Raw genomic sequence first — 16,105 nt, 5'->3', positions numbered from 1 at the left:
CTTTGACGTGAGACCAAATATGGAATATTTACAGCAAAACCAGTTTATTTAGCAATGTTATCAGCCATGGAAGAAAAGTGCTCTCCTTCATCTGTATCAGTTTGTGTTTGCATAGGCATTTCTCTGCCTTACTTTTACAGTATCACTTGATCCTATTTTATGTTAACCAATTCAGGTAGCACAGAGGCAGTTTGCCATTCATCCGTGTGCTTGTCCTAAGAGCTACTGCAGCATTTGAGAACACCTAGGTTTTTCTTCTTCATGCGCACAACAGGAAATATGACATGTTTAGAAACTGACAGTGACAAACAGGCACCTCACTCTCTTTCGAAATCCGGTTACATTTGAGACTACAGACCCCCTGTACAGAGCACCTGGACCAAACCCAGGGCAACATTTCACATGGTGTCACTTGGGCTTTTTCAGTTGTACTATGAATAAAACTGTGCACTGACTGATTGAATGAAGAGAGAGCAGGAAACAACCAACATTCCAGTTCAATGATGATCATTATTTTTATAACCTCCCTTTTCTCCACTGTTGAATGCATTTGGGGAAAAACATTCTGTGAGAATTTTGGGGTTTTAAATATCACAGTGGTATTTCTGCATAAAGTTTGTTTGAGGTTGTCTTAATTAGGGGTGATCTTATTCTCCTCCAAAGCATTCAAAATGTAACCCCCAAGTGGCTGACTTATTGTATTTAATTCTGCCCAATTCCCACAAGGTCAGAACTAAATAGTGTATATATGTGGGCTTTAAATTCCTACATGCAAGCCACTAAAATGAGACTTGCGGTTATTTAAGCACACTGACAGAATACTACACATTCAAGACATGGCAAATGCATAAATACCTAGGAAGAAAGCCAAGGCACTGACCTGTGCTGTATGTAGACTGTTGATTAGAACTAATATTTAATGAAATTCAATTTCTCTGTCATGTTTCCACTACTTTTAACTTACAATTGTGCAAAGATGCCAAAGAAACCTTTTGCAAGTAAAGGATATGAGAGTGATATAAAGAATTCATTTCAACCGTATACAGACTAAGATACAAACCAAAAGTTATGATTATTGGACTAAATACTGGTGAAATCATTAAAACCCATGGGAGTCTTTATGCATGAGCAAAATCTGAACAAAATTCTTGAGGGCTGGTGCACTGTTCATCTCTCTCTGAAGGCACTGTGCAAAATGAATTATGGATTTTTCTTTAGAGGTTAGGCAACAATACTCATGTACATCTTTACAGGCTACTATACAAATATTAGCTAATAAAGTGCAAGTTCAGATTGCTGTGGAGGTAATAAAAAGCAGAATCAGTTAATGTATTTAGCTGGGAATGCCCTCACTGTCTTCAGGCACAGATGACTAGATTTCCTTAGTGGCAGGAGGACTGTAGAGCAGCCAGCCTCCTGTGCCAAAAAGCTGGTCCTTTTAAACAGCCCTTTAGGCACTTCCCAGTGTGACAAAGCTAACGAATTTGCGATTCCCTGCAAAATACTGCTCCGTGATGATGGTACAATGAGCCTAGGGGTAAAGAAGTTCTCCAAGCACCTGAGGAGAAGAAACACTACAACCCACTGAAAATTAGCCACTGGGAAAGAAGCTCTGACAGAGAAAGTAATAGACTGGGAGAAATGACAGGAAAAGAGCATGCAGGTAGGACAGAGAACAGTGCAGCAGGGCAAACCCCAGGTGGCAATTGTATGGATTACTGAGTAAGGTGTTCCATACACCTAGAAATAAAGCCATTGATTCCTCAGGGAGCCTCCATTGCAAATTAGGCAAGTTCAGCCCATTTCATGCAGTGACTGAGACAGTAAGTCTTTTACAATGGAGGTATTAACTGCATTTCTGTAGGAATTATCACAGTGACAAACTTTTCTATCAAAGCTAAATGAGAACAGAAAATGGGGAAAGAAAAAAACACAAGTGGTACAATAAGGCATGGAGAGGCAGAAAGAGAACAGGAAAACAGAATAAGCAGAGCAGAAAAGGGAAACTAGATACCACCAAGAAAAACCTGCATTAAAAAAAGGCTGATTATAAATGGTACTTTTTAGTTCTCTGAAACCTGAAAAAAAAAAATCAAAGACAGGATAAGACAGGCTAGACTATATGACCTTTGGAGGTCATATAACTCAAAGCAGGGTTATCTTCAAATATACGTCTGGTTGCTCAGAGCCATGTCCAGCTGAGCTCTGAGTGTCTCTGGGGATGGAGATCCCACAGCCTATCAGCAACCTGTTCCAACACATCACTACTCTCATTCTGAAGGCATTTTTCTTATGTATAGATGAAATTTCATGTTTCAACTTGTGTGTATTGCCTTTTGTCTTTCTGTTGCACCATTCTGCAAAGACTCTTGACTCTGCATTCCATATCATCATTTCTGTTGGGTGGTTGAAGGCAGCAACTGGATCCTCCCTTCACTGACAAGAAGTTTTTTCCAAATTGAATAAAACCAGCTCCCTCAGTGTCATTTCCTACACCACATGTTGTAGTCCCCTTTGTATCCTAGTAATTCTCCACTGGACTCATTCCAGCTTGTCAATTAAAAAAACCCACCATAAAATACTGTGATATCTTATACTGCACATTAATATTTATCTACCTATATGGCACTTTTGTAATTTCCCAATATCAAACCATTCACAGAATCATAGAATCATTTGGGTTGGAGAGATCTTTAAAGATCATGCAGTCCTACTCCCCTGCCATAGGACAAGAACACGACTAGACCAGGTTGCTCAAAGCCCCATCCAATCTGGCCTTGAGCACTTCCAGGGATGGGGTATTCACAACTTGTTTGGGCAACCTGTTCCACTGTCTCATCACCCTCACTGTAAAAATTTCTTCCTTACATCCAATCTAAATCTACCCTCTTTCAATTTCAAACTGTTAATTCAAATAATAACAAACAAATCCTTACAACTCTGGAATAAGGAAGGCAAATTATTATCCCTTTATCGATGAGTAAGACAATATGCCTCAGTACAGATGGGAAATCTTGTTCAGTATTACAGAGACAACACAATGAAAGACTTCACAACCCTTTTTCTCATTAAATGAAGTTTGCATTTTCAGTTTTAATTGCCCATATTTCAGTGCTGTGAGGATACAACTGACCTCCAAAATTCCCACATACTACACAAAAACCTAGTATTTTCTCATGACATTCAATAAAAATATTTTATTAGCTCCTTTGTAAGAAAGAGGATTACTTACTGCCTTCCCATGTACAGTGTAAAAGATTCAATGCCCCCTCTACTCTTTTCCAGTGTTGAAGATGAAAGAAAGCATATGCTATTGCTTCACTGTCCCCTCTCTTCAGAATATGTTCAGGGGGCAGAATTAAGCTTTTCATTTCTAGAAGATACTGTAATAAAAAAGCAGAGCACAATTATTTCAGAGGTAATAAAAACCACAAAAAACTGCCTGCAATTCAACAATGCACTCTGAAAGGTCTATTTCCCTAAAGTACTTTCACTCATAAGCGTTTCATCAAATGTGTAACATCACCAACTGCACTTGAAGATACTTACTGAATTATTCCCAAAGACTAAGATATGCTGACAGATGGTTAATGTTCTGCTCTTCAGCTGCAGTAGGGGGACTACAGAGAATTTCAAAGTGAGATGTCTCTCTTATCAAAGGGGGTGGAAATAAAGAGCTTAAAGCACAAAAAAGAATCTAATTACGAAAGCTCTCTTAAATTAAAAGTGTTTATACTAAGATTAAGCAGTTTGAGGCACATAGTCTTTCTATAAGCAAACACACCCTGCTCACAGTTTGCACACAGGTTGCTTTACTGCACTGCAATCAATTGGTTGCTAGGTCTATGAATAGGCAAGGTTAGTAGGCACCAACCAGTTACAAAGTACAAAGTAAAGAAGTTACAAAATGAACCAAGTAACCGATTTCCAGAAAAATAGTTTATCTTCAACTTGCTACTTGGCATAGTTACTGAAAATGGTATGAAAACGAAAAGTGACCAAACCCACAAGCAATATTCCCCATTTCTGGATCCCCCCCAGCAGAAGCGGATACCACAGGAGAAGACAGAGGTCCTGGCTGTCATTCAAGCAGGTGATCTTTCCTCCTTCCCCAGGTAGGATGAGCTAGACCACTACCATTTCAGCAGACATTAGCTCATCACTGGTGGTGCACTACACTCCAGTTAGTGGAGTGGAAAGATGTACCCCTTCCGGCATGCTTTACAGGGAAGGGAAGGACAGTCAGACATCACAAGCTACTGAATCAACTCCCGTTTGTCAGATCTCCTCTGAGAAGTGTAACATTACCCAGCTGTGTGCTGACTGCTCTTGAACAGCGTAGGAAAAGTGTTGCTCTCTTTCATGATGCCTAAGAGAAAATGTTCTCCCTACCAGACTACTTAAAGGAACACAAAAGGCAGCAGGAAAGTCAGGCAGTAGCCTGTCAGGCCCTAACGCAAAGTTCGGAAAGTAAAGTTACGGTTAATCACTGGCATAAAGAGAGTGAGTGTGCAGCTCCTCCACTTTACCCTGTGCCTACGCACTGGTTTGGAAGGAGGAGGACTGCAGGACCCAGGGATTGACAACAACCCAGTGCAGGCACCGACAAGAAGGCAACCTGCCTCCAGAGCTGAAACAGAGGCATGGGTGGTGTTAATGTTTCACAGCTCCTCTTAAACACTGACTTTTGTGGACAGGATGAGCTGGTGCAGAAAAACAGGAGGAAAGAGGGAAAAAGAAGGTAATCAGAACTGAAAATCAGACTTGGGGAAAGGAAGAGGAGAGGCCCAAAGGAAATGAGCACCACCAGCATGCTGTTATGGAGGGACAGAGCTAGTCACCCTTTTCCTGAAGGAGCCTGGAAGGAGCTAACAGGTAAAGGATTTGAAGAGACCATGGTCAAAGCAAAGAACCCTACAAAATGGACAGGTACTTGAAAGGCGAAAGCGAAACCACAAGTGTTTCTGATGCAGGTAACAGTATTAAAGAAGGAGAAACTGAAGTAACAGTGGGAGTACTAAGCGTGACACTTGAATTTTCTCTAAAGCCTTTCAGAAAAATCTGACAAGAGCTGCAGAGCAGGTGGGTTAACACAGGAAGCTGCAATTTAGTATGCAGGACATGGGATTAAGAGTGACAGAGAGAACAGCATAAAGAGCTGATAAGAGGGAGGGAGCTGCCAGGCTTACAGAAATACAGCAAACATTCTTATGTTTGCTCTAATGAATGTGCCAGCCTTTTAAAAACATACATTATATCTGTTGAGTAGAATGGAATACAGCTGCAAGAGCTGCATGTTTGTATCTGGTTTATTAATTTAGAACTCTTATTTCCATTTTCTTTTTAAAATTAAATGAGAAAGTAAGTACTCATATTTAAATATTTCACTCAAATAAAAAAAACCACCAACAACAACAAAAAAAAAAACCCTAAAGAAACCACAAACTCAAAGCCATGTCACTATCTGTAGGGAAATTAAAACCAGGAAGGAATATTCTATTTCTAGGAGCATTGAGATGAAAACGTTATTTTGATTCTTACATATTATTTGTTATCAGTGATTAAGAAACAAATCAAATGGAAATACCAGATGGAAGGATGTATCTTGCAAATCATTCTTAGCCCTTACTCAGTTGCATTGATTTTTCAGTCTGTATTTTTCTCAGTTTCAGAAAGAAAACCCTCCCTCATTACTTTACCACAGCTACCACAAACAAGAAGTATATAATCTAGTTCAGTGGCATTCAAGAAGACCCCCACACAAAGTTGATTGATGGCTCGTTTGGGCCTCATAATAGTTTTTGGTTTATGCACACAGGTCAGCCACACCTTTTGGCCATGAAAGCTGCCAATTAATTTATTCTGGAGGCATTCCCAGCAGGAATGCTAACTGTACACAGCTCCAGAGATACCTTGTCTGGAACACCCTGTACGGTTTTCATCAGGTACTTACAGAAATGTAAAGATCAATTTTTTTGTACAGAATAGAGTTAAGCAAATAAATGTCAAGTTTGTTTTTTGACAAGGCACTTGAAGGCTTCCATCTTTCTAACTTATCTATCTAAATAGGAGTAATAGGTACCAAAAGGCACCTAGCTGTACATAGGGCTTGATTATTTTGGAAGGAGAGCTATGAAAATTAGGATGGTCTTGATGTCCCAGAATATTGTATGTTTGTGCATTGCTATATTTTCAAGGGGAGTTCAGAGCCTGGATGGCTTTCAGGTTCCTAGACGTTTCGCTGACAGGGCACAGGGTCTACCTGGAGATACCATGGCCAAGGGCAGCCCCCTTTTACAGTAACTGCAGGCTACTGGCAGCCAGATATTGACAGGCAGGACTGAGTGCCAGCAATCTGATGGTTTTCTATCAGACTGTTCATGAAATCAGCACGGTGCCCATGAAACATTTTGAAGTGGACAAGCAGACAAATTCTAATAAAATGAAATTGAATGAAAAAAAAACAATCTTCAAACTATCTAATGATAGCTGCAGTCCTCATGCTGCCCAGATAACATGTGAGTCACAGTCCTGACAGAATTCTGCATGCAACAAGTATCTCCAGCTCTTGGAAAAAATCAGCCAAAGACAGACACCTGACAGTAGTTTCCAAGAGGCTGTTCATTGCACTTAATCAAAGATACTGCACTAGACAGGTACAGTCTTCTCTTCAGCACCCAAAGACTTCAGGGTGGGAATACGACTATTTATATCTCAACATTTCCAAAGGCCTCAGTGCAGAGCTCAGCCCTTGTTGTTACAGTATTAATACAGACACAAGATCCTACCATACTACTAAAATTAATACCAGTATGAACTCCATCTGGCTTTACAAGAAAACAACCTACACCACATAACAGACACCCTATCAACTGTAACTCCTGATACACTGGCATCCTCTCAGATTCAATAATGACCTTTACAATTGAAGTAATAAAACTTCACTATCTTTTCAATACATAGGGAAGATGTGAGCTCTCTGTCATTCTGACAGGGCTTTGAATGTATGCATGGTTGCACTTCAGAGGGAGGGTCAAGTAACAGGCTAAATGAGAAACTTCGTGAAGAGCCAGCCATCATGGAGGAAATGAAGAGAAGGCTCAGGCAGGACCTTGTAACAGTCTTCCAATACATAAATGGTGCCTGCAAGGAAGCTGAAGAGGGATTTTTTACAAGGACAATTAGTGATAGGACAAGGGGGAATGGCTTTAAACTGAAAGAGGGTAGATTTAAATTAGATATTAGGAAGAAGTTCTTCACTGTGAGGGTGGTGAGGCACTGAAACAGACTGCACAGAGAAGCTGTGGCTGCCCCATCCCTGGAAGTGCTCAAGGCCAGGTTGGATGGGGCTTTGAGCAACTGGAAGGTGTCCCTGCCCATGGCAGGGGGTTGGAACTGGATGAGCTTTAAGGTCCCTTCTAACAAAACCCTTTTATGAGTCTGTTTTTATGAAATGGAGATGGCAAGCCCAGCTTATCTCCAACTGCATTGGTTTTTCAGTGATTATAAAGTTTAACTAGAACATGAGAGAGTGTATCAAAACCATATGGGATTATCATGTTTCTTTTAAAAAGTAATCACCTCAGGAAAGACTGTAGAAAACTTCAGCCAGAATGACCTAGTCTTAATCAAGTTATGAATGAATACTGAAGTTGTGCAATGATTTCCTGTCATCAACAGATGGCTCAATCAGCCTTTCTCCACTGCGTTGTTATGGCCTGGCTTTTTTTGGTTGTCTTTTGTTTTTCTGGTCTCTCTCTTCTCTCACCCCAAACTTTTTCCTGTCAAAACCCTGTATTTTAGTTATGACAAAGGTCACAGTATTTTCTATGGATGGCTTCTGGGACAGTTACATGACACTTTAACAGATACTGCTCAGCTACAGCCATTCTGTACACTTATGGGAATATGCTTTTTAATGAGCATTTGGAGGATGACAATGGACCTTGCGCACAGGAAGTGCAACATGGTGGAGTTTCTATTTCTTGAATTGATTGAATATACATTCTTTATTTCACAATATTGACAGTACCCTAGCTATTAATGCTCCTCTGGGAGTGCTTTTAACATTCCACATTAATGAGCTACTTCAGTATCCTTTTATGAAATAAATCAACCTATCTCAGGCAAGTTTCCTTCTTTTCCTCAATTGTGCAATTTGCCTCTGAAATTACAGCTCAGGCCACAAATAGGCAAGAGTCACCCCTGCACCTGTGACAGCATCCCCCCAGGCCAGAATATGAGAATTTAACATTGTTTGAACAGGAACTCTCCTTATCCCAGAGGGATGAACAGCACAAGCTTAAACCAGTTCCAAAATACCGGTTTCTACATGTCCAGAGAAGCTATTTTTAGGTCACCTTACAAGTTCTCATTGGACTGATGGTAACTAAGAAGTTTGGCCTTTTTGCTGAAGATACAAAACCAAATCACTGTCTCACTGAACAGTTAAAAACTCTCTCAGACATGTCTGGAATAGTTTCTCTGTAATATCATGGGGTGTGCAAAACAGATTCATTTCCCATCTGGTATATGAATTTGTTTGCATTATTTGTTTCTATTAGCAACCACAACTTACTAGAAACCACACACGCATACAGGCATAGTTCTTATAAAAAAAATAAAATAAGAAATAAATGAGAAGGGATGAAATGGAGAACAGATAAATATTTGAAAGTGTTTAAGTCAATGGTTTGTCACATCCTTTTAAGAAACTACAGACAGAAAATGGCATTTCTTAAAGTAATATCAATTTGAAGTTGTCTGATTCAAATGCAGCACAATTCAGCAGATACTCTCTTTAAATCAACTCAGCTCCTGACTTACTTAGCAAACTGTGTGCAGAGCACGCTTGTGACTCACTCTTCACAATCAGACATATGGCCCATCATCTGCTTTCCTTTTGACTTCACTGAATAGCCTGTGTCTCACAGATCACAGAAAAGAGGGGGTGCTTTTCACGAGTTTGAATGTAGGGAGGGAGCCTTGCAAGTCAGTTCAGAAAGGGTGTTCCGCAATTGAGGAATGTCCCAGAAACAGCTGTGGAACTTTATCAGTATTAGCTTGGGATAGTTGCATTACATATAAGTGGGGAAGCTCCAAACACAACATATGCATAAAATTGAAGTCTTTATATGCATATATACATATACTTTTTTTCCCACCCACTCCACAAATTATGTACTCTCCATGACGCAGGATGACTACTCTGTCATATAAAACGCTCTGGAATTACAGTGATAACCCAACTGCTTCAGTGGCAATAAAACTCTTTTTGTTTAGCTCTTAAATTTTTGAGCAGCACATTATCAGACAGCATCAGCACATCTCCTTGGGACCAAAACTCCACAGTGCATGGTGCAACACTAAAACAAAAGGATGCTAATCCATAGAATCTCACTTATGACAAAGATGGTTGAAAAAAAAATCAGGCAAATCTTCACAAACAATGACCCTATTTGCTGGGATTCTTCTTAGAGTGAAATTCAGGGCTCTTTCCTTTGTTATCTTTCCTGCTGTACTGCTGACTTCAATCTGCTAGTGGTTATGTCCCCCTTTTATTATAAAGAACCCTCAAAACACTGCCTGGTGAAGCATTTTCTTTTCACATAGGCAATTTCTGCCAAAGTATAAAGCTGCAATTTTCTGTGACAGAGTTTTCAGTAACAAACAAGACAAACTGTAGATATATGTAGTATCTTTTATGAGATATTTTTCTGGGACAGCATAAAAAATTGAGCCACTTTCAAGCACAGAAACCTTTTTACAGATTACATGTCTTCAGAAGGAGAAGTCTTGATCAGTTTGACAGTGGTTCCATTTTCTCTGCAGTCAAGAAGGAGATCATAGTTGACAGACCTGAGCTGGCCTTACCCTGCACAGCTCAGCTTCCAGAAACAGCACAGCCAGGCCAGTTGCCCAGCCTCCTGGAGAGATCTGGCAGGTTGCACTGAGCTCTGTACTGCCTTTGTTCACTTAAATCAAATTCTAGTACCTCCACATGTCATATCTTGACTCCACTTTACTGCAAAAACAATGAGAATTTATCACCTATGGCTGAGACTTAATGGACTTATCTCTGGGAATTAAACTACCACTGGAATGCACTCAGAAATGGAAGAAAAAACCTGCGTCAAAAGGAGGTGATTTGCTGGAAAGGTGGCTGCCTGAAGAAAGACTGTCAGCCATACTGGGTCTTTGCAGACGGCATTTTTGTGCAGACAGAAAATAAACCCCAATGTGATGTATAGTCATCTAGAATCAGTGAAAGTGGGTGCCAACATCTTCATGACATACACACTGGAAAGACCCCAGGACCATGCATACACACTGGTTCCCACGTGGGGAGTAGGTGTTTTTGCAGGGTTTCTCACCTCTGAAGTTTGAAATCTGGGACTTTTAAACTTCTTCTTCTTAAGGGGTGTCTACATCTTTAGATTACATTCAAAGGAAAGTGTAAGAAGTGTATCTGACCTCTGCAACATCACTATCAGCACTGGACTGCAATCTGGCCATAATCTCCTAGGAAAAAAATCAGCAGCATTGTAAGAATCCCATGGTTGTTTTACACAAACCTGCAGTAGGTCGCAAGGGTAGACCCAGTCTCCCTTTCTTGCTAAATCCAGCTCAGCAACATCTCAGTGTGTTCAGAGTGTCTCCCCTGCATTCCCTCCCAGAATCTCATTAGCAAAGATATGCCCTTTCCAGTTAAATGTGTTGAAAATGCATATGCAGTAATAATCTTTTTATGTGATAATTCTAAATTTTAATGATTTGCACTGAAAATGGTAAAATCTCTTTTTGAGACAAACCAGAAACATATCAAGCTGTATTTTTTCTCTTTAACTGTGCAGTTCTCTGCTTCGAAAGCTTCTGCTAGGCACTTTGCAAGTGCTTTAAGTAATTTGTCACCTTTGTTTCTTCCTCAGTCTGACCAAGAGACTCATTAGTGTTTAAATCCTAAAGAAGCTCTGTAGGAGTATTAGTTTTGTGGCACTGCTAGATTTCTTGTGATGCTGCTTGCTAAAACTTATCTCCATTTTATTAAGAACAAATTGGATACGGCTTAATGATAATTGAGTGGAGATTGAGGTGTTACATCCATATTGTGCATAAAATTATAATGAAAAAATATTTTTGCCACTTTAATATCTTTTAGCTAATAGCAGAAAAAATGAGTGTGAAATCAGTAGTGCTGCATATTAATCTGTATTAGGCTACACTGTTTTAATGTTAAATTATGAACTAAAAAAACCCCCCTGGAGCCTGCTCCTATTACTACCTTGTTATCCTGATAATTCGTATATTTCACAAAGGTTTGGAATTTCAAAGTGACAGAGTTTGAAAAACTGAGGGAATCTATTAACAATATAAATTGACAGAAAAGCTCAGAATCTTAAATGAGGAAGAGCACTGGAATTTCTTGACACCCGAAGTACCAAAAAGAACACACATTCTGCATTTCACACATAGTGATACTTGTCAGAAAGGAAATTCAGCCTTGTATTGAAAAGCCACCTAGAGAGAACCTGGCTAGTCAGAAAGAGGTCACAAGCAATGAACGAAAGTACTGACCTACAGGAAATCTTGGAGATCTGGGAGTGCAGAGGTTATGCAGCAACTGCCACAACTTAGAGGCAGATTTTACAAAGGAAGTCAAACTAAAGAAAAGCAAGCTCTTTAGCATAAACAGAAGAAGAACAAGAAAAAAGGTAGCAAATGGAGACAGCCTCAGTTTCATGGCAGTGTAGAGAGTGGAGACAATAGCAGGATGGACATTAGGAGCATGTACAAAAGTGGAAGCCACTGCAGCCAATGATCTTTGTCCTTGAACAATGAATTAATCAGTCCCAGAAACAGACAGACTAGTATAACTGACTTAAAGCAAAAAGACCCCCATTCAGAAACAAGTAATCCAGTGATGAGAGAAGTAAATGCAATACCATTCATTTAAAGAGGAGGGAGACTGTGTGAGTTCGTATGGAATCATTAGTATGTAAGCTGTTAGAAAAGATTTTGATGGAAAGAATTACCAAAAGCATGGAGGTAAGTGAGGAAAATTAAACAGGCTCCCAAGGGCTGCTCATGACAGGCTAAACTGATATCTTTGCTTGGCAGATACCCAATTTTTTAGACAGCAAGGACAGATACTCTAACTGGGCTTCAGTAAAACATTCAGAAAGGTTCACCCAGAGAAGGACTGAAATAAAGTCTTCTGCACTCCAGTGGAGGCTGCTTACTTTAAAAGGGCAATACCAGTCCAAAGGTTTGTGGGGCGAGGTTCAGAGGCAGATGTCCAAGGGCCAAAAAGCATGTGCCTCTAGTCTGCCTTTATAATGAACTTACAGACAGCAATACTATAAGATGATGAAAGAATAATGTACACTAGCCTTTAGTAGCCTCTGGGTAAGATTCTTACTGCTAAGATACATATCTAGAGAGGAGATTAGGGCATTAGAACATAAATCCCTCTTCTTACTTTGCAGTTCTCAGCAATCTTTCATCTCTGAGCTTTGCGTTCTCAGAACTTAATGACAGGGTGCTGCATAAGGAATTACTAATGCAACTTCTATGAAGCACCCCATGAACTCCAAACATAGGTTCCTTTGTATAGCATGCCAAAAATGTATTCTTACATGTAATCATCAAAACAAATAAAACATGCTATTTTCAACTAGAAGATCTTTAATGACTATTTTGTAAATAACGATCTGTCTTTATGTATGATTCTGTCCTGAAGCATAGAATTTGGTGGTGTTTACTACCACAGTCCACCACGTAATTGTTACTCACGTAAAGGACTCGCTTCAGCTAAAACTTCAAGTTGCACAGTCCAGAGTAGAAGACATTGAATGTGAAATATCAAATGAAAAAACTGTGCATACTATCAGCTTCTTTCTCTTCTCATTGTTTGCTCCCCTTTCCACAACATCACTCGTTAATCTAACACAGAAATCAGGAATCAGGTCCTCATCAGTGTTAAAGCTACAATAATGCTTTCTCCATACTCACTTTTGGCACATGTGGATTAAATTCTACTGCTCTGTGAATAGCTTCTACTGCATTCATCTCTGCAGTACTCAGCCCTCGCCTTGAGGCAGCCTCGGGAGAAAATCTGCAAAAGCAAAGAAACAAATACATTAGGTCAGAAATTCTAGTAAGAAGCAACAAAAGGAATCTAGAACATGGGCCCATGTAACCAAACTGAGTCCATTTCCTATGCTCTCCAAACTTCCATAGCAAGTGGAAACTCTGAGTGATCTATTACATCAAGGCCAATGAAAATCCCAGCAGAAGTGGAAAGCATATCTGCATGTAATCATGGAAGAAATTCAGTTCAAACAGTCCTTTCTCTGTCACTACTCTAAATTTGCTCTAAGTACCTCACTAAGGGGCATAATAAGGGCTGAAATTGTAGAAAAAAGAAAAGCAAAAAAAACCCCAAGAAACAATCAAACCAAAAAACCCAATGTCAAATTATCGTTGGAGGGTTTCTACTAAAAAACAGGTTTGGGGAAGTTTTAGGGAGGTTCCCAACCCAATGCCCCTGGGTCAGGTTGGGATGGAAGCACGATGCAGCAGCAGTAGCGGGTGGTCTACTGGCCGCAGCACCATTGAGGGTAGCATGCCCAAACTGTGGGCAAATCATCTGCCCCAGTGAATGAAAAACCAGACCATGCAATCTCTTTCTCACCTCACACCCCACGGCTAACTCCAGAGCTGTACTTGGCAGGCAGACACCACAGGGAAAGCTGTGACAACCTTAGCCCTGCCCTCCCAAGCTGGAGTCGCTGTGTAGGGAGGAAAGATGTTGCAGTAGGTACTGGCGATCTACAGGATAAAAAGAATGAAAGAAAATTACTTAGATCTTGATGTGTACATACACTTTAAAAGCAAAAACTATCAGGATGTCAGTCAAGAAAATGGCTTTCCACCCTACTTGCTTTCCAACTTTAGGGAGGCATTCGACCCTCGGGTGCATAGACACAACTCTGCCTGGGATTTGTGTGAAGGCATCTGAGAGAAGAATTGGGATTTTTGAGCTCCATCTCACAAGGAGCTGAGCACCCTTTCAGAGTGGGCCAATGCTCTCAAGTCCACAGGCATCAAGTAGATGTGCTCAGCACCTTGGAAGGTTGAGACCCAAGAGAAAAACATAACAGGAATGAGCAGATACTTGTGTCTCTAAAAATATGAACATCATCTACCTCTCAGAATCCCTGACATAGTAACACTAAATCCACCTGCTACTATTCAAGTAGACAAGCAATCATCTAACAGCACTTGCAAAATGACATTGCTACCAGCGCATCCACATGTATTTATTACCTTTTTGTGGTGAGGTTTATAAAAAGTTGAAGAGGTTCAGCCACACAACACCTTTTAGTCGCATCTTCATTATACTATCTAGGAAGCCAAAGCTCACCCAGAGAGTATATGCAAAACTGAAAAAAATAACTGAGTTTATGCTATTTCTCTTGTTTTTTTTCTGTAATATCTGAAGTGCAATGTTTGATCACTGCAATTTTTTCTTATATATAAAGTAATTTTATGAATTTACTGCAGGACTGAATTCTCCTGCTAAGCCAGCAGATTGTTAGGGTGTGGGCTCAGCTATGAGAAATCTCAAGTTAAATCAGGAATTTTGCAGTGGTTCTTATGCACTTACTTGTCAGAGACGGCTCTGGCTTTGAGCAATGCAGCTGTGTAACATATTGTTGCTGATTTTGGTAAGCTTATATCTGTTGAAAAGAAAGAAAAAAGTAAACAAGTGAAAATGTAAAAGTCTTCAGAAATAAAAGTGACTGATACTTTGTAGTATGCATGGCATACACAAAACTATTATGTGAACTAAGAATACTTTCTGATCTTAGGATTTGTACTCCCACATCACATGTATTTTTGAATTTCCACCAAATATGAAGGCTTTAAAACCTGTGTTAATGACTACTGGAACTGCTATTTAAGCAGCAGCTGGGCTCATTAGAGAACTAATTCAAAGAGTGCCATGACAGAGACATAATGAAAGAATTCATCACTTCATATATAAAGGTACAGGTAGCCTGGAATACATTAATTTTTCCATAGTCCACAAAACATCTAAGTAATAGCTGAGGGCTATCTTATTATCTCTTCTTGTTTTCACGCAGAAGTAGTTGTCTAATATGAGTATGTGGCAGCTATACAAGTTAAGACAGCTATTTAAGTAATAATGGATTTGACTTGTAAGCAGACAACCATTAGATTTATTGCACTTAAAGATCAACAGTAAAATAAGGTGTTTTGCTTCTTAAGGAAATCTTGGAACAAAAGATTTACCAGTCTCTGGACATTTATGCTATTTCAGAGACATACAGGAGCCATAAACCTGACTTAATCCATCAGTTCAACTTATATCTGTTCTCTACCAACAGATTGGCGCAAAGCATCCAAAGGTACACATTTGTTCCCACTGTTACAGAGAATTAACTTCCACACTAGTAATCTACCCAGCAGACACATTATTGTATAGTGACTGAAATATTTCAGCATGAAAAAGTTAAAGATTACAGCTAAATAAAAACCAAACAAAAAATCCTCCAAACCAACCCCCACTAAAGGCTGGATTCTGCCAACACTTCTGCACACTGCAATACTATAGCTTCCTATAGTAAATAGCAAATATACACAAGGCACTGGAGTAGGCCCACTGTAAAACTGAGGAGCAGCTAATCTAACTATTCTTCCAAGAAACTATTTATCCCTCAGTTTGTCATTAGTGTTGATTAGAAAGATGAAATTATCATAGAGCTAGATAACTTTAGGGTTAAGGGAACCTTGTTATTTACTGAACCCCAGTGCCTTGCAAGACAGGGCTCCAAAAAGCAGTTAAAGAGGACAAGGAAGTTCTATCTCAGCAGTCACCAGCCTTCACTTATTAACAATCAAGCAACCAAGCAGAACATTATTTTGTTAGACAGGAAACTTTGCCAGAATGACTGAGGCACTTTGAAAATGCTACCTGTTAAATCCTCTCTATTGTCTTTTTATGCACTTGCACTTCAAGTATGAGATGCAAAGATCTTGTTGGATGCTCCCCTACAATATATTCCAATTATAATTTCAC

The 16,105-nt window shown here is 39.7% G+C and overlaps 1 protein-coding gene across 6 annotated transcripts in view; it reads right to left on the bottom strand.

The window, feature by feature from the left end:
- ST7 (suppression of tumorigenicity 7) overlaps positions 1-16,105 on the bottom strand; it is a 147,761-nt gene that overhangs the window by 11,395 nt on the left and 120,261 nt on the right. For 5 of the 6 annotated variants that reach the window (XM_065699808.1, XM_065699897.1, XM_065699986.1 and 2 more), the window contains 3 exons: positions 14,669-14,741; positions 13,012-13,114; positions 3,233-3,383 (listed from right to left, as the gene is read on the bottom strand). In XM_065699808.1, the coding sequence (XP_065555880.1) occupies positions 3,233-3,383; positions 13,012-13,114; positions 14,669-14,741 (327 nt within the window). Of the gene's footprint in view, positions 1-3,232; positions 3,384-8,652; positions 9,826-10,473; positions 10,522-13,011; positions 13,115-14,668; positions 14,742-16,105 lie in introns of those variants that run through there. The other variant, XM_065658785.1, reaches the window with a different exon arrangement.

Source organism: Lathamus discolor, chromosome 1 (assembly GCF_037157495.1).
Source record: "Lathamus discolor isolate bLatDis1 chromosome 1, bLatDis1.hap1, whole genome shotgun sequence".
Classification (NCBI taxonomy): Eukaryota; Metazoa; Chordata; class Aves; order Psittaciformes; family Psittacidae; genus Lathamus; species Lathamus discolor.
The sequence above is the reverse complement of the archived record's forward strand: the minus strand, read 5'-3'. Positions and strand labels throughout refer to the sequence as shown.